Source organism: Xyrauchen texanus, chromosome 31 (genome assembly GCF_025860055.1).
Source record: "Xyrauchen texanus isolate HMW12.3.18 chromosome 31, RBS_HiC_50CHRs, whole genome shotgun sequence".
Taxonomy (NCBI): Eukaryota; Metazoa; Chordata; class Actinopteri; order Cypriniformes; family Catostomidae; genus Xyrauchen; species Xyrauchen texanus.
Window position 1 is genome coordinate 21249387 of NC_068306.1, and position 25961 is coordinate 21275347.

The window sequence follows — 25961 nt, forward strand, 5'->3', positions numbered from 1 at the left end:
TCACTTGGAAGGATAGGAGCTGTATAATTTTCATCATGGTTATTTTTCTGTCATTAACTGCTTTCACATTATTTCTGTATTGAAAAAAGCCTGTTCTATTGTACACAGAGCTCTCACAAACACAAATCAGAAAGAGTGAAGAAAAGTACAGTTAAGATGTTTTACATCTGTCAAAGTTGCTGACAACATACCATCTGTGTTTGTTTTGCCGCCATCCCAAAGAAAAAAGCAACTGTTCTATTAACCTCAGGAATTATAAAGTAACTGCTATTTTAAATGTGAAATTACATCTAATATAGTTGCCAAAAGGCTCTACCCACATTTTGATTATGAATTTCAGCAACGTGCTGACCTATAGATTTCTTCTCCGCAGATCCATCAAGAATGTTCATGGTTTTTATAGGGATATTGTTTGGTTCGTTGGTCCGGTTTGCATTCTCACCACATGCTTTCATTTGCAATCAGTTCGAGACCACCTCGTTCAGAAGGTTGTTTTGGTATGGATCTGAATGCGATTGCAGTGTTCATATACACTCACCTAAAGGATTATTAGGAACACCTGTTCAATTTCTCATTAATGCAATTATCTAATCAACCAATCACATGGCAGTTGCTTCAATGCATTTAGGGGTGTGGTCCTGGTCAAGACAATCTCCTGAACTCCAAACTGAATGTCAGAATGGGAAAGAAAGGTGATTTAAGCAATTTTGTTTTTTGAGCGTGGCATGGTTGTTGGTGCCAGACGGGCCGGTCTGAGTATTTCACAATCTGCTCAGTTACTGGGATTTTCACGCACAACCATTTCTAGGGTTTACAAAGAATGGTGTGAAAAGGGAAAAACATCCAGTATGCGGCAGTCCTGTGGGCGAAAATGCCTTGTTGATGCTAGAGGTCAGAGGAGAATGGGGCGACTGATTCAAGCTGATAGAAGAGCAACTTTGCCTGAAATAACCACTCGTTACAACCGAGGTATGCAGCAAAGCATTTGTGAAGCCACAACACGCACAACCTTGAGGCGGATGGGCTACAACAGCAGAAGACCCCACCGGGTACCACTCATCTCCACTACAAATAGGAAAAAGAGGCTACAATTTGCAAGAGCTCACCAAAATTGGACAGTTGAAGACTGGAAAAATGTTGCCTGGTCTGATGAGTCTCGATTTCTGTTGAGACATTCAGATGGTAGAGTCAGAATTTGGCGTAAACAGAATGAGAACATGGATCCATCATGCCTAGTTACCACTGTGCAGGCTGGTGGTGGTGGTGTAATGGTGTGGGGGATGTTTTCTTGGCACACTTTAGGCCCCTTAGTGCCAATTGGGCATCGTTTAAATGCCACGGCCTACCTGAGCATTGTTTGTGACCATGTCCATCCCTTTATGGCCACCATGTACCCATCCTATGATGGCTACTTCCAGCAGGATAATGCACCATGTCACAAAGCTCGAATCATTTCAAATTGGTTTCTTGAACATGACAATGAGTTCACTGTACTAAAATGGCCCCCACAGTCACCAGATCTCAACCCAATAGAGCATCTTTGGGATGTGGTGGAACGGGAGCTTCGTGCCCTGGATGTGCATCCCACAAATCTCCATCAACTGCAAGATGCTATCCTATCAATATGGGACAACATTTCTAAAGAATGCTTTCAGCACCTTGTTGAATCAATGCCACGTAGAATTAAGGCAGTTCTGAAGGCGAAAGGGGGTCAAACACAGTATTAGTATGGTGTTCCTAATAATCCTTTAGGTGAGTGTATGCCTAAATGAACCAAACCAAGGAAGAGAAAACACACGGTTCCGAATCAAATGCTCCAAACGAGCAGGTGTGAAAACGCCCTAAGATTTTATTTGTAAAGTGTGCTTTAAAAGACACAAGTGACTTGATTGCATCAGAGATGTCATTTTACTCACAGCTGTTTGGTTCAGCATCTGTTATTGATCTGTAATCCAGAACAAAACCTGCTATGGAGCAGGTTATACGTTGTGTGTACTGTAGCATAAACTGCTATGCCGGTGAACACAGCTAAAAGCCAACCAACTTTCATGGGACCTAAAACCTGGGATTGAGGCAAACTAAACTTACCTGACTAGCCACCGAAACCAGCTTCATGGTCCAGGCCTCTGGATACTGACAACTGTATTTAAACTGCAATGTGATGCATAGTGAATGTTGAACTAAAATCACCAGTTTTTGTGCAACTCACCTTAATTCGCAGTGACTGATGGATGTCCACTGCGAGCTGGCTTTTCCACCACTGGCCCTCTGGTTCCATTTTTCCCATCCAGAAAGGGCTGTAATCCTGAACAAACACAAACAAGAGCGAGAGGGAGGGTTGCTCAGTTTAAGCACCTTAACCATTAAACCACAGCACTATATGAGAAAATTCCACAGTAATTCAGTGGAACTAAAGGCACAATACAAGTAAGCAATTGGTGGAAACTCTGGCGCAAATTCAAAATATACTGCGACCTTTTAAAAGTCAGCAAGCAAAGTTCAAGCAGTTCATCCCACAACAACACAGCCGGTCATTGTACGGCGAGGTTGCAATCACGACTTCGTTTGAGGTAGACTCAACTGATTACGGGGATACAACAATTTAGAGATAAACTTAGTGTATCTGAAATTAACTTTACTTCTAAATAAAAATTAATAAATAAATAAAAAATACTAAAAGGTCCGAAATGAAAGTGACCGGCGAAGCACATTCAGCCCAGCCCTGCAGCACGCCACGAGCCACTTACTACGGCGCTACAAAGTATATACATCACAGTTGTGAATGAATAAAGCGAAGAGTTAATAAAAGTGTTTATCAACCATGACTGTCGCAAACAAAAAGAGCAGTCGTGCGTAAAATATTAGAAGAAACAATGTAAACATTTTCATTAAAACATATATAACAGCCCGTCTTACCAATAAGACAACAACGCTCCAGAACCCTTTGTTTCAAAACTGCCGCATACTGAAGTTAAATCCCTCAACTGAGCGCGGGGGCACTTTTCAAAACATCACCCATATCAAAGAAAACTCTTCTCGTTTATAACACAGTCGCTTTCGTGTGAGCTTGGGTGGCTTTTATTAAAACACAGCCGCGTGTGTATCCAAGTTGTCCCCTTTGACTTTTTTTGCCGTCCCGAGTAATGTGCTCCCCCAGCGGCCTGAGCGAGAGGAGGACATCTGACTGATTGTTGGTGTACGGAGCTGCATGGTCGGTCTAAACAGGGAGGAGTCCGTGGACATAAGCGTAACTGCACCGAAGATACATTAGGATTGATCAACTCATTAGAGTGATGGATACACGACTGAAATGTGTTTTAGACTATTGTCTAAATCTACAGGCGATTGTGGTTTCTTTCAAATTAGATTTATTTTTATATAGACTTGACTCGAGGAAAGCGAAGAACGTTGACTAGATTAAAAAATAATCTTAGGAAAAATCTTATCAATAATAAATATTTTTATTTGGTGGTAATGTGGACTTACAAAGTAGAAAGTAATTATTGTTAAACGTCAATATGAATCGCACACTATGGTATTATTTAAGCACATATACATATATATACACACCGTTGAAGTCATTAGTTTACATACACTTAGGTTGAAGTCATTAAAAACCACTCCACAGATTTTGGCAAGTCTTTAGGACATCTACAATTGTTTACAGACAGATTGTTTCACTTTTAATTGACTTTATCACAATTCCAGTGGGTCAGACGTGTGCCTGTAAGCAGCTTGGGAAATTCAAGGCAATTAGCTTCTGAGAGGAGGTGTACCTGTGGATGTATTTAAAGGCCTACCTTCAAACTCTGTCCCTCTTTGCTTGACATCATGGGAAAATCTAAAGAAATCAGCCAAAATCTCAGAAAAACAATTGTGGACCTCCACAAGTCTGGTTTATCCTTGGGAGCAATTTCCAAATGCCTGAAGGTACCACGTTCATCTGTACAAACAATAGTACACAAGTATAAACACCATGGGACCATGCAGCCATTATACCACTCAGGAAGAAGACCCATTCAGTCTCCTAGAGATGAACGTAATTTGGTGCAAAAAGAGCAAATCAATTTCAGAACATCAGCAAAGGACCTTATGAAGATGCTGGAGGAAACATGTAGACAAGTATCTATATCGACAGTAAAACAAGTCCTTTATTGACAAACCCTGAAAGGCTGCTCAGCAAGGAAGAAGCCACTGCTCCATAGCTGCCATAAAAAAAAAGCCAGACTACAGTTTGCAAGTGCACATGGGGACAAAGATCTTACTTTTTGGAGAAATGTCCTCTGGTCTGATGAAACAAAAATGTAACTGTTTGGCCATAATGACCATCATTATGTTTGGAGGAAAAAGGGTGAGGCTTGCAAGCAGAAGAACACCACCCCAACTGTGAAGCATGGGGGTGGCAACATCATGTTGTGGGGGAGCTTTGCTGCAGGAGGGACTGGTGCACTTCACAAAATAAATGGCATCATGAGGAAGGACAATTATGTGGATACATTGAAGCAACATCTCAAGACATCAGCCATGAAGTTAAAGCTTGGTTGCAAATGGGTCTTCCAAATGGACAATAACCCCAAGTATAACTCCAAAGTTGTGGACAACAAAGTCAAGGTATTGGAGTAGCCATCACAAAGCCTTGACCTCAGTCTGATAGAAAAAAGGGCAGAAAAGCCTGTGCGAGCAAGGAGGCCTACAAACCAGACTCAGTTACGTTCTGTCTGGAGGAATGGGCCAAAATTCCAGCAACTTATTGTGACTTATAACTTAGAGCTTGTGGAAGGCTACCCAAAACCTTTGACCCAAGTTAAACAATTTAAAGGCAATGTTAACAAATACTAACAAAGTGTATGTAAACCTCTGACCCACTGGGAATGTGATGAAAGAAATAAAAGCTGAAATTAATCATTTTGTCTACTATTATTTTGACATTTCACATTCTTAAAATAGTGATCATAACTTGTATTTCATTTATTTTTTTATAAGGTAAATTTCTTTGTTTCACTGGATCAAAACCATTTGTGCCAGTGAAACAAAGAAATCTCCATTATAAAAAATAAATGAGCTGTTTTTAAATCTTTCAGCTCTGCATCACACTATCATTGAATGAACACAAATTCAATTATACAAATTTATGAAACAACGTTTAATATAGCCTTCTTTCAAATAACAAAGATTCTTTTTGCGAAAAATAACTTTTTTCAAGAGCATTTTTAGCGTGCTATACAGCAGAATTTTTCACTAAATCACAGACCAGACAGTAAAATACTCCCACACCATTTTCTTGCACTTATTTGAAAATAAACCACATGTTCGCCCAGCATCCATTGCCCTCTTACGTCATGCCAGAATCATGTCTAGCCAGTGGCTGTGGATGGTATTATAGTACCACCTGTTGGATCATCTCCGAAACTGCAGCTGGGCAGGCAACTGTTGTCCAAGTCGACCGCAAATAACCAAGACAGATAAACATCGGTGAATGACATCGTATTTGCAATAGGCCGATGTCAGCCAACAAGGCGAATATCGGCCGATACCGATGTTTGGCAGATACATCAGTGCATCCCTAAAATATATATATATATATATATATATATATATATATATATATATATATATATATATATACAGGGTTGGGAAGTAACGCAACACATGTAACGGATTACAAATACTAAATACTAAATATTAATAACTGTATTCCACTACGGTTACAATTTAAATCTTTGGCAATCAGAATACAGTTACTTCAAAAAGTATTTTTATTACTTAAAATATTACTTTGCATTTTATTGTCATTTGTTTCATTTAATATTTTGAATATTCCATTGGAAAACATGTATCAATGGCAGCCAAAAGGTTGGAATAATGTACAGATTTAGCTGTTTCAGAAGGAAATTGGTACTTTAATTCACCAAAGTGGCATTCAGCTGATCACAAAATATAGTCAGGACATTACTGATGTAACCAACAGTAATGCACCATAACGTTTTGAAAAAAGTTATTTTTTATCAAATCTTGACAGGCCCCATTTCCTGCAGCCATCACTCCAACACCTTATCCTTGAGTAATCATGCTAAATTTCTAATTTAGTACTAGAAATTGTACTTTCACAGTTGAAAGCTATTTGGTTTATTAAATGAAGCTTAACATTGTGTTTATTTTTGAAATGCCACAGTGTGCAATAGGCATGTTATTAAGGTCAATATTAGGTAAAAAATGGCAACAACAAAAAAAAGAAATAGCTTTCTCTAGAAACTATTCAGTCAATCATTGTTTTGAGGAATGAAGGCTATACAATGCTTTATTTCCAAAAAACTGAAGATTTCATGCAAAGGTGTACACTACAGTCTTCAAAGACAAAGGACAACTGGTTCTAACAAGGCCATATGTACAACTAAACAAGAGGATTAGTACATAAAAGTCTCTAGTTTGAGAAACAGATGCCTCACATGTCCTCAGCAGACAGCATCATTGAATTCTACCTGCTAAACACCAGTTTAATGTACAACAGTTAAGAGAAGACTCAGGGGTGCAGGCCTTTCGGGAAGAATTGCAAAGAAAAGCCACTTTTGAAACAGAAAAACAAAAAGAAATGGTTAGAGTGGGCAAAGAAACACAGACATTGGACAACAGATAATTTGAAAAGAGTGTTATAGATCCTAACCCCAATGAGCTTTTGTGGGATCATCTAGACTGTATTGCCTCCACGTCTGAGACAGTTAATCCGCACATCTTATCACATAGCTTGTTGAACGCGTAACCGTGGAGATGCAGTGTGTGTGTGTGGAGGCTCAAGCTATTCTCCGTGGCATCCACGCACAACTCACCACGCACCCCACCAAGAGCGAGAACCACATTATAGCGACCATGAGGAGGTTAACCCAACGTGACTCTACCCACCCTAGCAACCGGGGCAACTCGTTGCTTATGAAGCCTGACTGGATGACTCAACATTCCCTGGATTCGAACTTGCAACTCCAGGTGTGGTAGTCGCTATATACACGAAGATGCTATATTTAATTTGACATAACAGTACTCACATTCCGTATATGCCACAAATGACAAAATAGTAACTGAATTTACACAAATTATCCTGTTTAAAAGTGTATATTCCCTTCTTAATGAGACAGGCTAGTTTGAGTATTTCTGTAATTGCTGATCTCCTGGGATCACGCACAATAGTCTCTACAATTTACTCAGAATGGTGCCAAAAACAAAAAACATCCATTGATGAGAGAGGTCAGCAGAGAATGGTCAGACTGGTTCGAACTGTCAAAGTCTACGGTAAATCAGATAACTGCACTGTACAATTGTGGTGAAAAGAATTCCATATAATCTCAGAATGCTGAGATGCGGGTTGGCACTGTTTTGGCAGCATGAAGGAGACCTACACAATAGTAGGCAGGTGGTTTGAAAGTTGTGGCTGATCGGTGTGCTCACACACACACACAGTATATACTCATAACTTTATTTAACTTTATATACATTTTTATTTATTTATTTATCATAAGTTTATATAAAATGTATCGTAAGATTCAGAAACCCTTGTTAATGACACTAGTGGCCATTAAGTGAACTGCAGCCAGCTACATTTTGCTCATGCTCACGCACACACTCCATAGCGACGCGACTGAGCGAGCATCCAAAACAATGACATAATGTTCAAAGAGAATGAACGAGATTCACTGGCATCATGCTGACAGATGAGGTAGCATAATTAAAATTACACAGTTATGATTATTTTACTACTAACTTTGAGATTAAACTAAAGCTACTTATCAGCTAACATAGCATAATGATACACACATACAGCTACATACTACCGAACTATACCAGACAGTTTACTGTTGCGCTGCACTGTTATGTTGCACTATTGTATGTCTTGTATATTATATGTTGTACTACTATCAAGAAATCAGTGTATTTGCTTAAATTGACCCTGTATACCTGACTTTTATTATAAAGAGAAGATTGTTTAAATTATTTGAAAGCTACATCAAGGTAGCTTGCAATTCGTCAGCGTTAGCAGGCAAGATGAAGTTAGCTAAAATGACACAGATCAATCAGATTTTCACTCTAGTTTTTGCTCGACCATGATCACGTTCCTGCTTAGCTAGAAGGGATTCAGTAGATATATATATATATATATATATATTTTTTTTTTTTTTGGCTTACTTTGAGTTTGTGTAGGAGCAGGTGTTGTGCTGGGAGCCGGACGTTTGCAGGATTCCATCTCTAAGATAACGTTTCCTAGTGTTGCACACTATCTGTTGTTTAATAGTGGAAGAAAAGATATTACTGAGGCAGGGCTCTCGGGAGTGCACATAAATGTCACATCTTTTGGATTTTCCCGGCAAAACTGACCCGCTCCCTTCACATGAAAATCAGTCTACAGGCTTTAATAGGTAACCTAGGAAGTCCAGGAATGGCTAATTTTTTAAGCTGTGTTACAAGCAGTTCACACATTGGCCAAAAAAAAAAAAAAAAAACATATTGCACCTTTAAATGAAGATCCCCCCTGTCTGCCTATGAATGGCTATGTGTTTTGTCTGTATTTGGCCAGCAGATGGAACTCTAAGGACTGTAGACACTGCATCAAGCTTAATGGACAACAAGGCAAATGCTCTTTATCTTGCATAGGACTTATTGCAGCAATGCTTAATCAATGTCCAGAGCAGTAGTGTAGTCTAGGGTATATGCTGGCTTATATCTCTCTTAGGATTTTGCATATGCCCACCTAAAATAAGTGATGATATGTATGGCTGCCAGAACGACGAGTAGGATTTTGACCCGGAATTTTTCAGTCTACTAACGGAATGCACTGTTTATTTATTTATTTATTTATTTATTTATTAAGTGTACATATATTCTCTCTAATCTTCATAAATTCACAATGTGCCCAACTCTTCAGACACTACTACACCACTGGTCCAGAGCATATTTGAATCTTCAGATCTGGTCATTTAGACATTTAGCAACAATTTCAGATTTTGTCACTATGGCCTAAAGTTTTTTTTTACTAATGAACAAGACAGAAGTCCTATTTTTTTTATTATTTTTCTTTATTTTATTAAGATGAAATTTAAACTCTTAACAAATGGTAACCCTAGTTTCTGGCAAAATACCATACTGAATTTATTGTTAATACAGTGAACCTCTTGATACTTGATAGCACACGTACATCTCTGAGATATCTGTTTTAGATCTTTTCATCTGGAAAGCATCTCAATCTAATTAAGGAAAATCTTTGTTTGGAAATGTTCAGTCCTATTATTTATCTTTTGTTAACAGCCTTTAAAAGTACAAAGGAAGGTGCTAAAAATAAATTGAATAAATATTTTATCATAGTTGCTGGGTGAAATGCTAATATGGAGGTTATGTTGTAGGCTAATGCTCCTAACTCTAATGTAATGCTATACACTTCTCACAACTTAACACCACAGTGTCAGTGATCCCCTCAGGATTGATGAATGTGTTATCATGCACTTGAGAATCTTTTGGAGTACGACTGGTGTAAAATGAAGCAGTCTTGTATTCGGTGCTGCCCATTATATTATGTCATTAAACCATCAGGCACAGCCAAGACCAAGTGGGTCAAATGCCATAGCTGTCATGCCCTGCACAGTCACGTCCAATTCAGTCCCATTCCAAGTCCCAGAGCTGGCTGGCAACACACACAAGCAATTCAGAGATGAAATGCACATCTGTTTTCAAAGAATTTAACAGTTAGTGCTTCCTGCAATAGTTGTGTTTCCAGTTGCTTATCTATTCTGACACAACTAAATTTTACATCAAAATTAAATTTGCATTAATACACATCTCATAAAAGTCAAGTCAAGTCATTTTTATTTGTATAGCGCCTTTCACAACACACATTGTTTCAGAGCAGCTTTATAGGAAATTAACAGAAAATGAAACTGTGTAGTTTGATAAAATACGATTGTGAATTAGGTTTAAAAATAAGTAATTAGATAATAATTGTATTTAGAAACCCAGTGAGCATGCTGATGGTGACTGTGGCAAGGAACACAAAATGAGTATTTGCAGTCTGTTAACACAGTCTCTACAGACACCATATGAAAGCCATGGACTTCTGAAGCACTTAAATCACCAGGAAAATATTCATCAGTAAGACCAAGAGATAATTTCAAAGTCAGTGGAGCTGTGTTTCACACTAACATTAGAACCGCTGAGGAGCACAACTCCTCAGAACCCAGATTCACTTCCAACACTATTTTGATTATACTTGAGAGAAATCAATACAGCAAGGGAAAACAGGAGGATGGTGGTAGAGAGCCAAAAGAGGACCACTCGACACAAAAGCAAAGAACTAGAGAAGGACTGAGTGCACTCAGGGCTGAATGCAGGCTTGAAAGTGGCAGGCATATTCTAGGTCATATGGACAAGAAGGGGGGGGTCAGGGTAGAGTGGTGAGTTGGAGAAAGAAGCAGGTTGAGCAGTCACTCAGGTCTAGAAATAGAAAAGCATCTGCAAACTGCATCTCAACACCCACAGCCAGCAAGCAGAAGTCAAGAATCCCACCACACTGTTATTCAGAGTGTATCCATGCAACTAGGCACCAACTCCAGCTACAGAGCTTTGCTGTTACACAGAGGTTGTAAAGACAGAGCTGACAAAGTGTCTGGCAGTACAGACCACTCTCCCACACAACCCTGCCACACTACAGGAGGAACAACCAGCATGGGAACAAAGCTTGCTGATGCCAATAGTGAGGTTAGGGGCCTTGTTAACCTGGCCCAGGTAAGATCTTCCAGTTCTGAAACTGATTACTTGCATGCTTTCAGTTCAAGTCAGCACTCTGATGGAAGCCACAACAATTGGACAAAAGATGTTCTTTCTTTCAAAATGCAGAACACTCAAAGTACATCTGCTTGCTCAGAATCCAGCAGCTTTGAGTGTATTGATGTGGCTTTGGAAACCACAGAAGAAGTAAACCTAGGCTTAAAGACTGTTCCGAAAAGACAAATCCAGCTGAAGAGAAGGGACACAACTGAGTCGCATGTCAACAAAAACAACAAAGAAACACTTCAGGTTTCAAACACACCTTCGCTTTCTCGAGACATATTTCAGTGGCAGCATAGCACCCCTGCAGCGTTTCACCAAGAGTCTCATGTGGCTAATCAAAGGTCAGTCCAGGCCGAACAAAAGCAAAAACTTCAGAAGTCGTTTTCCTTGGATGAAACATCCAGCAAAACCAAAATGGCTTCCTGCATCATAACAAGTGTCCTATCAAAAAAGATGCAAAATGAACAAAATCTTTGCAGCATGGATGTTTCTGATAAGGATTTTGCTTCCATCAAAGTGAACAGCAGAACAACCAATGATGATTGCTTGTTTTTGTCTGGCAAGGATGTATATGCTGAAACTAGCAAACCGAATCAAAGTGCTTTTTACCAGAGTGGTCCTCAAACAGAGTGCAGCCGTATGCACAAGCATAGCAGTGTTAACTCCAAAACACAACCGAAACCATTAAGCAAACATAGATTCAACCCTCTGTTAAGTGGAGTTGGCAGGTCTGAAATTCAAGGCAATGGCACTGAAATAACTGCCTCTTCAGAAAATGCGAAAGCAGAGAAGCTGATCCCTAGAGAGGAGGCAGTGTGGCTCTCTAACCTCAGCCCTGAAGCAAAGCTATCTTGTGACTCAGCAAAAGGCAGAGCAAGGAATTTAAGTAAAGCAACAAATGTAGCCATCAGCACACAGGCCTTTGTTAAAACAGCACTTGAAGAATTCCTCACGGGGCAGAGAATGCATAAACAACAATCCCAACCCCTGACTCAAACACTAACCAGAGCATTGGAAAAGCAGGGGCAACAGGGTGGCAGAAAAGAAAGTACACTTAGTCCTACAAACATTACCTGCCAAATCTCAGATTTGAAAGCAAATGCAGTGGAAAATACAATCCCCCAAGTTGATGAGGGTGGGGTTGGGAAGGTGCCAGAGAGTGACAGAGAGGAAGTCAATCCACAAGGACAGTTTTCAAGCCTGAGTTTGCAAAGCCAAGGGAAACTGAAAACCTTGGCCCCTGTACATGTAGTAAGAGACATGAGGAGTCTAGTGAAAAAAACATATAACATGTCCTTCAAGGGCCCAAGAGAATCAACCCCTGGATTGGATGGGACAGCTTCTTTTTTTCAGCCATCAATACACAATCAAAGCAAAAGCAAGGGTGAAGGGAAGGGAAAGGGATATAGACAAGATGAAAAGCACCAGGTGTGGAAGGTCACTCCACCTCTTACAATGGACAGAATGCAAGAACTGGCCTCTCATCACTCTGCACCCAGAGGATGCTCAACTAAGGCGATGCCTCCTGTGGAATCAAATGACAAAATTCATACCATTGGATTAACAAAGGTCAGTCCGATTAGTGTAACCAAAGCAAACAGTTGTGCCACGACAAAGCCCACAGAGACACCAGAAAGCCAGTTTGACATTAGTAAAGCTGATGTTCTAGGTAGTGACATAAACATGAAACCAAGAAACAGGACAGACCTGGCAATACAAACTAGAGAGGGACCCTCTACTGATCTGGCTACAAAAGGAGAGTTGAACAAGGCAGAACATGAGACATCCATTAGCTCTAACAAGGATCAACAGACTGCTGCATTACATGGTCTCCAAGTAGCAATGCAATATTATTCACCTACAGCAAGCTCTGAGCAACAGGAATGTGACAAGATAATCAGTGATGATCAGACCCTGTGTCTGCCTCCCAGGTCACAGAGTTCAGTGGGACCTCTGTCTGCTTGTGTCCTAACAGTTGCTTCTACACCAATGCTTCCTTCATTTTATTACAATGCCAATCTGCTGGGCTACCAGGCAATCTCGCATCATATTGGAGCCATTCATGGCTACGTTCCAGGGCCTGTCTTGTTTCAAACACCACATTATAATCAGCCCCCTACATCAAAAAGTAATATCCCCCTATTGAGATCCCTCTTGGAGGATGGAAATATGCTTGTCCAAACATGCCCAAAAGATGGCTCAAGAAATCAAGCTGAGAATGAAGAGACAGGGCTGAAAATACCTTCTCAAGAAAGCCAACACAACACGAGCTTTGTTGCTCCATTAAGTGCAGCGGCCAGGCTGGGGGGTGCAGGTGTTTTGTATCCAGAAGCAGGAGGAAGTGTAGTCGCAGGACAAACCCCTCGGCACCTGTTGCTAGACCCGGAAACTGGCCGTTGTTTCTATGTGGACATGCCTGAGCTGCCACAGCGCAAGATGCTGTTTGATCCAGTAACATGCCAATATGTTGAGGTTCTATTGCCACAACAGACACTACCCAGTGCTGTTCTGCCCCCACCCTGTGCCATACCCTTTGCCTCTCTTCACATCCCACCCATGTAAACCCCACACTGTTTACCTTGCGTGCAGTCACATCCTCAGGTGCTCCCACCACCAAGACCATGAAACCTGATGGGAGACTGTAGAATATATTAATTCATGCCACGGATCAGATTACCCAGTGCCTCTTAAATGCTGGATCAGAGTGGTTTATAAGCTTCTGAATGAGTGAAAAATGTTGACCATCTGCTACCCTGGCCTTTCGGCATTAAAGCTGAAAGGGTATTTTGTTAGTACAGCATTCAGCACTCCTTATTTCAAAAAGCGTACCTCTGGACTTGTCAACTGACATGGGTGAGACTGTTTATATCTGTTGAAATGTTGCAAGATGCATGTGCATTCACACAAACAGAGTAGGGTTTTTAATGGGAGAAAGGCTCAAATCATCTCTCGTTGGACTATTGAGACTTACCAAGGGACTTGAAAGTCTTCATTACATTTAGTATTTATGACAAAAGTCATGTCTAAGAAATTGAGGACTTGAAAATATATAGACATTTCCTTCAAATCAATAAAAAAAATTAAACAGGGCAGCTCCTCGGGCAAGATGCTAAATCCATACAGCATTAGACCAAACACTGTAGTAAACCATGGCATCAAAACCATTGTAAAAATTACTTGACACAGGTCCCATATTTCACACTACATTACAGTTTGTTGTTGTAAATCGTGAAGGTGTGAAAAATTAACAAATGTTTTTGTAGTCTTTGTAGATTCTAGACATAAGAGAGTTGATGTAAAGTTATATTTGAAAATAAGCACATATTTGTTTTTATCTGTGACAATCTTAGGGCACACGGTACATAGTACACTTTTGGTATTTATAAACATTATATAAGTTACAATAATATGTATATACAGTACATTTCATTTATGTGTATTTTAAACATTATTTGTTTTAAGTTATTTGTCTCTCTATATATATCTCATATCTCTATATATATATATATATATCTTCAGAAGCAAAACATTAATGAACACATTTTGTTTAGTGCTAATCACTTGGTAGTTTTATACACAATCAAGATGTAATAAATTAGAAAAACCTGACCTTCATTTTGTTTTTGGGTCATTTCAATAAAACAACTAATGCTTAATTTATAAAAAAACTTTCACATTTGGTTGTATGTTAGAAAAACAGCAATCATTCATCCTTAAACTGTTCATCGATGTATTAGTTAAAATGTATGCATCCATACATTTATGGAGCATTTTATTATCCTGTGCTTTAGATGCAATACTAAAGAAACATATTTATATAAAAAAAGAATTGGTGCAGTTGCACACAAGAAATGATGCTGCATTAAACGCAGTCTAATTAAGGAATATCGCTACACTTTAATGCAGGCCATTTCAACTGGAGCATCCATCTCAACACCTTCCTTCATTGTCATATCATCCTCCTCCTCCTTATACTTGCACCGTGATGACCTAAAGCCTTGGAAAGTGGGACATCCCCTCTGGAAAGTCATATGTTTCTGCTGTCACTGTGTCTCCTCCAGAAGAACTCTCATCCGCCCATTCAATCAAACTCTTTTCTGGGGCCTATAGACAAAATGTAAACACAGTGATGTGGAACAACAGGGATGGCTGTTTGGGAGTTAACATTTCTTTTGTTTAAAACGTATCCAACGTATTTGAATACTGAGAGCCTGACTGATGCATACCTGGGATTGTGTTATCCAGTACAAATGCTATGAATCCCCCTACAAACATCTCTGTTGTCAGGAGCACTGTGACAATTTGATTTAGCTCAACCACACCTGTTAAAATCATTCAAAAGAACCAGTCTATTCATAGTTTTGGGGACTATAGCTTCAGCTTTCTTAAATGACCAATATTTTATGCAAACAAAAATAAATCTAAACATTTCAGGCTAAACAATGATACACTCTCAATACATTTACCTGTTTTGATGAGGCCTGGATGAGCAGGTATTTAGGCAACATGAGGCCAGAAAACATGGAGAAACCCAGCACAAAAAGATTTCTGGAGTAGTTTAGGTCTACACTCTGTAGGTTTGACAATCCAACAGCTGTGATCATGCCTGTTGAAAGACCAACACAGACAATAAATTAAAGGGAAAGTTCACCCCAAAGTTAAATCAATTCCCTCATAATTTGACTTTCTTCTGCAGAACACAAATTATGATTTTTAGAAGAATCTTGAAGATGTGCACATGTGTGATGTGAAAGCTCTGTAGGTCAGTACAATGCAAGTGAATGGGTGCCAAAATGTTGACACTCCAAAAAGCATCATAAAAGTAATCCATATGACTCTAGAGTTTTAACCATATTTTCAGAAGTGATATGATAGGTGTGGGTGAGATAAAATCAATTTAAATTTAAGCCCTTTTTTGCTTGAAATTGTATGTAAATCAGCAAAAACACAACAAGAAGAATGTGAATGAAATGTGTTTCTCACCCACACCTATTATATTGCTTCTTGAAGACACAGATTTATCCACTGGAACTTTTATTTATACTTTCAGTATGTGATTTTTTGAGCTTCAAAATGTTGGCAACCATTCACTTGCATTGTACTGACCTACAGAGCTTTCACATCACACATGTGCACATCTTCAAGATTCAACCAAAAACCAAAAGAGCTGATAAAAATCTACATTTGAGTTCAGCAGATGAAAGTCATTCATATCTCACAACAGTAGGTTGAGTAAATGATGAGAAAATATTCATTTTTGGGTGAACTATTCCTTTAAAGCTACACAAAATAAATAGACCTTCTAAAATATGGACCAGTCAACAACAAAATGTTTGAACATTTAATTCTTGATACAGTATCTAGTCTAATTTCGGAGATCTAATACAGTATACAGACTGCATAGACTTCATTCACTTCTATGTAAAATCTAAAGGGTAGGCCTACAGTTTTTTGGCTCTTGACTGACACCTTGTGGACGAAGCTTAACATCTGCGCAAACATATAGGAATCCAAACAAGGTGCAGAACATCCCTCCAAGGAAAGATCAGGCAATTAGGCAAAGAGAGCAGTAAACTTCCCAAATGGTTCCCAACAAAAACATGACTGCCCCATACTGTATCACCCTCCTACTTCCTATTTTCCAGTAAAAAGTGAAAGCTTAGATTAGATATTAATCACAAGTGAGATTTGCTGCTAAACAAGTCGTTATAAATGATGGGTGGGTTAAGGGTGGCAGGGAAGTTCCTTAAATGGATAGGGAAACTAAACTATGGTGCCTGGTTCATAATATCGCCCCGGGAGTCAGTGCAAGTCTTATAGCCATATTGATTTGAATCCTCTGGCAGCACGTCGGTCAGAGCGAGAATATAGCAAACCAGCCATACCATCCTGATTGCCATGATGATCTACTGAGAGCAAGACAATCAATTAGAAGTGAAAAGCAAGTGAACTTTGTTCAGATCAGGACATTTAATTCAATTCTAATAAATGAAGATATTGTGTGTAATCAAAAATCTGTTAGGCGCCTCTGCTTGAGGTTGATTTATCGCTTAGGCTTATTATGGTTGATGACTTAAGAACTACATGCAGAGCTGAAGTAATTGGCATGGAGCTGGCTAGTCTGACATCTGCGAATTTGAATGTTGGCCTGTACCGGAAACATCTTGAAGATGTGCACACGTGTGATGTGAAAGCCTTTCTTTCTGGTGTAGACTGGGAAATGACAAGCCCAGTTCCTCAGATACTGAGCAAAAAAAACTATGAGGAAGATGCATCTGAAATGACAAAACACATGGACAGATCTCTAAGAAAGGTGTGGAACCTTGGTCATTAAAATAAAAAAGGAAACCATATAGAGATAAATTATGAGCATGAAACACATTTAAAGACCCCATTTGACATTTCTTATTGAAACAGGAAGTTAGGTAGGACATAAATAAATGCAGCGCAAAATGAGTTATCAATAAATGCATATACACTCACCTAAAGGATTATTAGGAACACCATACTAATACTGTGTTTGACCCCCTTTCGCCTTCAGAACTGCCTTAATTCTACGTGGCATTGATTCAACAAGGTGCTGAAAGCATTCTTTAGAAATGTTGGCCCATATTGATAGGATAGCATCTTGCAGTTGATGGAGATTTGTGGGATGCACATCCAGGGCACGAAGCTCCCGTTCCACCACATCCCAAAGATGCTCTATTGGGTTGAGATCTGGTGACTGTGGGGGCCATTTTAGTACAGTGAACTCATTGTCATGTTCAAGAAACCAATTTGAAATGATTCGAGCTTTGTGACATGGTGCATTATCCTGCTGGATGTAGCAATCAGAGGATGGGTACATAGTGGCCATAAAGGGATGGACATGGTCAGAAACAATGCTCAGGTAGGCCGTGGCATTTAAACGATGCCCAATTGGCACTAAGGGGCCTAAAGTGTGCCAAGAAAACATCCCCCACACCATTACACCACCACCACCAGCCTGCACAGTGGTAACAAGGCATGATGGATCCATGTTCTCATTCTGTTTACACCAAATTCTGACTCTACCATCTGAATGTCTCAACAGAAATCGAGACTCATCAAACCAGGCAACATTTTTCCAGTCTTCAACTGTCCAATTTTGGTGAGCTCTTGCAAATTGTAGCCTCTTTTTCCTATTTGTAGTGGAGATGAGTGGTACCCGGTGGGGTCTTCTGCTGTTGTAGCCCATCCGCCTCAAGGTTGTGCGTGTTGTGGCTTCACAAATGCTTTGCTGCATACCTCAGTTGTAACGAGTGGTTATTTCAGTCAAAGTTGCTCTTCTATCAGCTTGAATCAGTCGGTCCATTCTCCTCTGACCTCTAGCATCAACAAGGCATTTTCGCCCACAGGACTGCCGCATACTGGATGTTTTTCCCTTTTCACACCATTCTTTGTAAACCCTAGAAATGGTTGTGCGTGAAAATCCCAGTAACTGAGCAGATTGTGAAATACTCAGACCGGTCCGTCTGGCACCAACAACCATGCCACGCTCAAAACTGCTTAAATCACCTTTCTTTCCCATTCTGACATTCAGTTTGGAGTTCAGGAGATTGTCTTGACCAGGACCACACCCCTAAATGCATTGAAGCAACTGCCATGTGATTGGTTGATTAGATAATTGCATTAATGAGAAATTGAACAGGTGTTCCTAATAATCCTTTAGGTGAGTGTATACACACACACACACACACAAAGACAAAGATCCCCCATTTAGCCTGAACAGACTGTAGGGGCAAGTGCTGTTAGCGAGCACCTATGAAGGCCAGAACGGTACACGAGGGGGTGGGTGGCACACACACACACACACACAACATGTAAATAGCTTCAAAACTAAAAGATTTAATGGGGTCTTTAAAGAAGGACTCACAGCAGAGAGTGGCAGTCCCAGTGGCTGCCTGCATGGTCTCCAGCTGTCTGGAAGACAGACAATCCGATAAGGGACACGTTGGGGGTGACAGTCAGGGGACCAATTGAGTTGAGCAGAATCCCAGGGATTCCAGTCAGCCCTATGACCACCTCAATCAGGCTAGATACAATGATAGCACACTGAATCTGCAGAACATTGACACACAGGTGAAAATCCATCATACCAGAAGGGCAATGACAACTAGTTCTCAAAGTTTAGATGTTGTTTAGGCAGCACCTCTCATATTCGTGGATGCAAAACATGCGAAGTGTTGAGAGGAAGACCCAATCAGAATAAATCTCCTCTGTGAAATCCAAAACCAGTGTTAAACGTGAACTCTGACTCAGATTGATCTGCACAATAAAACAGATTTTCAATAGAAAATCAATAGAACTCTTTCCCTCGGTAAGGGGGTGTTCACACAGGACGTGTTAGTGTATACTGTTTGTGCCATTTTTTATAGTAGATCTACTGTATGTACATAATGTATGCCTTAGAAAGATGTCTTTGGGCTTATCTTGCTTTATTTCAGTGCCATGTACCATGAGCATCAGGCTTTTAAGATGGTGTGCAAGTATGCCTATGCATGGTGAAACTGCAAGGAATTGCCAAATTTCACCAGAGGTTGAGAACATTGGCATCCGTTGACCAATGAGAATTTCAGAGAGGCTGGTCCGGCTGGTCCAGCTGTCCAATCCAATTGATCCTGTTCCCGCTTGATTTCAAACTCACTCTGTTCTTTTTACCCCCTCAAAACAAATCTTACACATTCCTATTTGTCAAAAGCTCCATCAACTTTCTCTAGAGTATAGAAGCTCTAACATAGGTTGCCTAAAAATGAAAATTCTGTCATCATTTATGCCGAGTTTACACTACACGATTTTCGCTCGCCGACAGTTTTGTTGAGATCGCTGACAAAATCCTAAAATCATAGGCACATCGGAGCTCACTCCTTTGAATGACGATCCCAATGTATGAACTATCAAAGACGCTTTGAGAGAAGTGCTGACAGTTTGCCGATATCAGCGTGGTATCTAGAATGTTAAATATCTGGACATGTCTGCGAGTCCAAATCGTGCAATGTGAAATGTGATTTGACTGAATACAACTGCAACGTTGACCAACAGCCAAATAGAGAGCAAGAAACTGGGCACGGGAAGTTTCAGTGGTAGCAGTCTTGATGTACCTGAAACAGAACATCAACTAACATGGCTGCGGTATCAAGAAAGTCTCATTGGACTGAAGAAATTGAGGAAAAATTTGTGGAACATTGGCAGGAGCACTAGTGCCTATTTCATGTTTCTTCTGAACTGTACCACAACCGGGTGGAGAAAGAGAAGAGTTGGAGAGAAATTGCCAATTCTCTTGGACAGTCAGGTAAGCAAATAGTTTTTTTTTCATATTGTAACCAATAAAATATATGATGCCTTTAGGCGGTTAAAAATATACACAGCATATTCTGAAATGCATAACGTATTCGTATCTCGTATCACTTCTCGCATGTATTCTGTCCAGGTAGAGTTGTCGGGGATAGTGAAATGTTTTGTAATGTGTTCACCCCTGTCGCAGATTCGTCATGTAATTTGAAAAAGCTACGACTTCCATGACAAGACAGACAGTTGTTTAATATGAACGGTACCACGATCCGACATCTTTGAAAGTCGTGTAGTGTGCAGGAGGCATTACTCACAGACAACCTTTCTATACATGACATACTTCTGTTGAACATGAAAGATGATGTTGGACTGAATGCCTCAGTCACTATTCACTTTTATTGCATCTTTGTTCCGTACTACGAAAGTGAATAGTGGCTGAGGCTGTCGTTCTACCTAACATCTAATTTTGTGTTCCACTTCAGAAAAAAAGTCATATAGATTTGGAACAACATAAAACAACATGGATTTGACCAAGGGCGAGGCTAGCCCCTTTTTAGGGGTGATTCAGCACCCCTAAAAAGGAGCTCAGCACCCCTAAAACTTGGAGTAAGAAATGTTGTTATTCTAAAATTTTTGTTCGTCTTTGACAAGATTAAATAATGTCCAAAACATACTCCGTAGTTTGTGGTTTAAAATGTATGTGTTAAGGATGAAAATGAAAACATACCCGCTTAGCAAATGGTGTCATCCTCTTCTCTTCTTCTACTTCTCCTCTGTACCTGCACCGCTCAGCACGACCGTCATCCAGCGTGAAACACATGCAGAGTGAGAACCCATTAATCAACTAAGTTGCTCCAAAGCTGTGTCTCACACTTCTTTCCTTTTACCTAGAGTTGTTCCGATTCCGAACACTGTGAACGCCGCCGCTGTGGAGTAGCACAGGACCTGGGTGACTCGTCCATAGTCATAAACGGGTAGAAGTAGCACCGGTTACAATGTTCTTCCGCAAGACGCATGCAGTTCTGTTTATTAACTGCCAGAGCGTGAAACAAAAACAGCAGCGTGACAAATAAACTGCTTACCTGTGTAGTGCGTACGTGTGCCTCTGTTGTTAAAGTTTATCGTTAATTTGATACTCATTTTAACAATCGGGAGTCATGTAAACATGACATCACATGCGTCTTTTCTGGTCAGTCGTCATGGAAACATGAAGCCCTGGCGTTTGGACCAGAGTAAAACAAACATATCACTGTATACCACCAGTATGTGTGAAAACACTCACTGTGGCTTTTTAAATGAATTGTTATTCATTCCTAGATTTATATCTGTTATTTTTCAGTTGTGGCTGACTATCAAACTAGACAATAAAAGAAAGTTTAATGTTTTTCTTTTGCTGTATTTATTCATTCCTCACACACAGAGGATTTAACCTGAACCAGGCTTAACTCCTGAACTCCTAGCATTACTCTCTCTCTCTGTGTGTGTGTGTGTGTGTGTGTGTGTGTGTGTGTGTGTGTGTGGCCTGCCAGTGAGCAATGGACATACAACAGTTCTTTAAAAGAAAAAAGACAGATTCAGGTGAGAGACTAGAGACAGTCCATAATGACCTCTGTCTTGTTTTTTTTGTTCTTCTGAAAAGTGTTAAGCTAAAGTAACAGATAATGCAAACCAGCTATCTGTTGTTGTATCAAATTACTTATCTAGGCAATGGTCCCCTGCTTTTATTTTTTTATTTATTTATTTTATACAAACCCACAATGGAGAATACAGCTTCTCTTGTGAAAGGATGTTTGTGATTTAAAAAAGTTTCTAAGACCAATAATAATAATAATAATAATAATAATAAAGACATTTAAAATGACACGCCTCTGTGTGCCTTTTGATCATATCCTTAGAATCTGTAAATGGTCTCCATAACATTTTGGTGACATGACAAACTGACCTCAACTCTCCTGCCTACAATATATTTGTGTATGATTGTCAGTGCCAAGGGAAAGAGAGGGAGATGGAGAAGGAGAAAGGGAAAGGGAGAGCATGCAGGAAGAACCAGGTGAGGAAACAACAACAATAAATTGACATATAGTGAATAGTGGCAAGCAAAACAGTAACTACTCATACTCCTATACTAACTTATTGGCATTAAGTAGCCTATATTACATTTACTTTTTGTAACATTATTTTACACCACGTTTTTTCATAATAAAGGAGGAGGAAAACAACAGGGAGAGTCCTTAGGGGATGAGAGGGAATTGACTAGTGAAAGAAATGAAGAGACAGAGGGAGTGCAACATAGAGACCACCAAGCCAAAGCAGCAGAGACAGAAGAGAGCTGTTCAGACTTGGGCGATAAGGACACTGGTCCTAAACAGTTAAAGCTGCCTCAATACCCTCATACTCAGTTTGGCACACAAAAAAGAGCCTTTCAAGAACCATTTTTTGTAAATAATTTACAGAAGATGAATTACATTTTGTTGTCCAAGTACCTGTTACTTTGTTCAATGACAATAAAGTTGAATCTAATCTAACCAATCTGATGACTGTTGATACAAAAGGAGGCACATGGAGTTAACGGTCAGTTTTGTGTTTGTTACAGGGGGCTTTCTGTGTGAACTCTCACAACTAAGCTGGTGCTCTGAAAAGGTGTAAAAAAATGTTTAGAGTTAGTTGAACCAATGTTAAAATGATAAAGTTATTTTTCAATAGTCATATTTTTTGTTTTTGTGTGAAAAGAGGGTGGGTGGTGGCAGTGGGGCTCATTGGGTGCTCAGCACCCCTAAAGCTCTGACCCTAGAATCGCCTCTGGATTTGACATCACTTTTGGGTGAACTATCCATCAACTTTTAAAAACATGTCTCGAAACCAATGCATTCAGTTTCAAATTGTTGTCTCTAACTGTGTACTTCCCCTAGCACTGTTTGAAACAACGTACCTTCAGAAGGACACTTCCATCTGTCGAGCCTCAGAATTGCCTCAGCAGGGACGAGAAAGGCAAAGGCACTTGCCTGGAACAGAAGCAACATGATGGTAACGAAACAATTACACAACAACAGCACAATCTAAACGCTCCATACAAAAACACACATTGGATAACTCACCTGACACCAAACGTGGTCTGTACGAGAGTAGTGATGCCCACACAAGTGAAAATGGTTACTGATCCCGCCCCACACACATAGCATCAACCAATAGGAATGGCACAGTAATAGTTCCACTAAAGCATTTCAGGTAGTGTTGGAGACATAGAGGAAGTTTGTAAAAATATGGGAAAGTTTAGAAGGGATGGGGTTGTTGAATGGGTGAGAATGAAAATGTATGTGTACCTGCAGTCCCAACACCACACAGAGATACCAAGGCGGAACATCCTCGATTCTGTAGATCATATTAAATCCTGGCACATGAGTCTGGGTCTCTTTAGGCTTCTTTTTCATGTCAGTATGGATCTCTGAAGGTGGGAGCTAATGGTAAATAAAAACACACACATGCTCCTTACACATCTGAAATCAAATATAACCAGATATGATGTATCGAGCTGCAAACGAGGAAGATAATAAATGGACTGACACCATAATTCTATGATATTTTGAACAAAAAAACAATTAAAAGGGTTTACTTCAATTCAACATTATTACTGTTTCATTCTGGTGCCTAAAATCTACAAATAAATTTATATTTTAATTTAAATAAAAATACTAAAATTACTCTAATAGTGTGTTAAAAAAGATACGCTGTCAACTTAATACAAAGTAAAAATTTCCAGATAATATTTTAAATAATTTATTTTTGCTTTAGTACAATGAAAATATAAAAGCCAACTGTTTAAATTTGTTACTACCCCTTCATCACCAAAGATTGAGAGTATGACATTGTTCGTATACAACAATTCTAAATAGTAAGTTAATATCAATCACTTGGCATGGTCAGCTATTTTGTTTATTTTTGCTCCACCAACAAAAATAGTTTTTTAAAGACTTTTTTGTAGTGAACAAGTGTTGAACAAAATATCCTCTCTTGGAACACCACTTCAAAAACGCTCACCATTACTGCATACTTTAGAAAACAATTATGTTAGGAAACTAAAAACAAACTAGTAGAAAAAAGACTAGTGTGGATGTGGCCTTAGCAACACATTTTTCCCATGGAAGTATCTTTTTCTTTTCTTTTTTTATAAACTTGATAAACAGCAATTCTTTCAAATCTTGAGCTTTCGTTCAGTGGTTTCTGGAGCTTACTCGGAAAAAAAAATACGTGTCAAAGAAAACTCTTTACTCACTCCTGTAGTAAGTAAAGCATTCTTAACTCATTTAAGCATTGAGAATACAAACCATTCACTGACTCCAGCTGTTGAAGAGCAACATCCTACGGCATACATCTATACGTCAGTTTCAACTCATTACTGCCCACAAAGAAAACAAATACATACAATTTCTGCATGCATTATTCCTAAACAACTTGGAGACGTTGGAGAGTTTTGAGGTCTTTTACCTCATGGTTTCTTGTAAATTTGAGCTGTCTGGACATTTGTGGACAGCCAAATTAGCAAGTCTTGTCTTGTCTCAACTGTAAATCAATTTTGGATTTTCTGTTTTTCATTTCAGTGTGCACATACTGGATCTCCTGGCTCTTGTAATACTCTGATGCATATACGCAAAAAAGTCATTTAGGAAAACACTCATATTGAGACCTTTCCCTCAACATTAGTATAGCGACAGATCCTAAAAAACATCATACCACAGCAATAAAGAAAACAAAACAGTGATTTAGTTTAATGAAATTCCATCTCAATGATCCACTTAGATATTTCACCAACCAATTCTTCTCATGAAAGTGTTACTTTCTTTGAGAAAAATAACTGCAGTGATCATGTTGAGTGTATCCTTTCAAAACAATGACACCATACCATTTTGAAGGATTTATTTTACCTAAAGCTCCTTTGCTTTTTCCGTGTGATTCATTGGCCCTTGGAGGATGTGTAAGGCTCTGAGGGGCCCGTGCTTCTGTCTCCCAGAGGCCACATGAGACGTGAGACCTAGCAGGATACAGAGCGTTGGATTTATGGGAGAGAAAGAGACAGAGGGGGATCAGATTATTCAGGTTAATAATCTGCCCTTCGTCTTGAACTTTTCTGTTATCCGTTACTCACCTTTATGTCGTTCAAAACCCCTATGACAGCACTAAAGATGTTAACATCCCTTTTTGCATTGCACCAAAGAAAGTCAAATGGATTGCAACAACATGAGGGAATGATAAAATTACATTTTTGGTTGCACTACCCATTTAAAGTACTTAGCCAAAACGGCTTAATTGGTGAAACACCCCTCCTCCCTAAGACGTGTGATTCTATGGGATTCATTTATCAGGTTAGAGATTTAGAGATTTAATTTATTATAAGGACAATGCATATTAACATGACAAGTCAAAATATGCCAGAGTTAGCCAAAAGGCTAGTTTTCATCTGCAGTCCTAGGCCAGATGTACAATAGGCAACCTAAAAATACAATGTAAATACAACAATTTAATCAAAACATAACAAAAATCAACAAACCCTACAATTTCCAAAACCACAGAAAATCAAATAAATAAATAAAATAAAATAAAATCAATGTTGACATATTTGCATGCTAAAAAGCCAAGTTTTAAAAGAAGAACGAAATCCATTATAACTATTTAATTCTCTAACTGATGTTGGGATGTCATTCCATTCTTTTGAGGCTTTAATAGAGAAGGCAGACTGGATAGATGGACACCCCTCCAGCATATCCGGTAGATGAACAACAATCTATTGCTAATCAAAGCAGTACAGAGATTAGATGCAAATGTTCCACTGTATTCTTGGACCCACCCATATTTAC

General features: G+C 39.3%; 3 protein-coding genes and 1 long non-coding RNA gene across 5 annotated transcripts in view; 1 reads left to right on the plus strand and 3 right to left on the minus strand.

Moving 5' to 3' along the window:
- LOC127624718 (cyclin-J-like) overlaps nt 1-3103 on the minus strand; it is a 30632-nt gene extending 27529 nt beyond the window's left edge. Inside the window, exons 1-2 of the mRNA XM_052099571.1 lie at nt 2917-3103; nt 2210-2305 (exon numbers count right to left, since the gene is read on the minus strand). Coding sequence (XP_051955531.1) covers nt 2210-2287 — 78 coding nt within the window. The 5' untranslated portion in view covers nt 2288-2305; nt 2917-3103. The remainder of the gene's footprint in view (nt 1-2209; nt 2306-2916) is intronic.
- The window catches only part of LOC127624720 (tetratricopeptide repeat protein 1-like), a 472844-nt gene that overhangs the window by 68648 nt on the left and 378235 nt on the right, over nt 1-25961 (plus strand). The gene's annotated exons all lie outside the window — the stretch shown is intronic.
- LOC127624733 (uncharacterized) lies at nt 14300-15530 on the minus strand. The gene is made up of 3 exons (XR_007968217.1): nt 15270-15530; nt 15030-15125; nt 14300-14907 (listed from the first exon to the last, which is right to left on the minus strand). It is a non-coding gene; the product is annotated as an uncharacterized LOC127624733 (long non-coding RNA).
- Nucleotides 16072-19449, minus strand: LOC127624727 (solute carrier family 23 member 1-like). Its single transcript, XM_052099584.1, has 2 exons — nt 18698-19449; nt 16072-17078 (listed from the first exon to the last, which is right to left on the minus strand). The coding sequence occupies exons 1-2, from the start codon at nt 18916-18918 to the stop codon at nt 16877-16879; spliced, it is 423 nt and encodes a 140-aa protein (XP_051955544.1). The 5' UTR covers nt 18919-19449; the 3' UTR covers nt 16072-16876.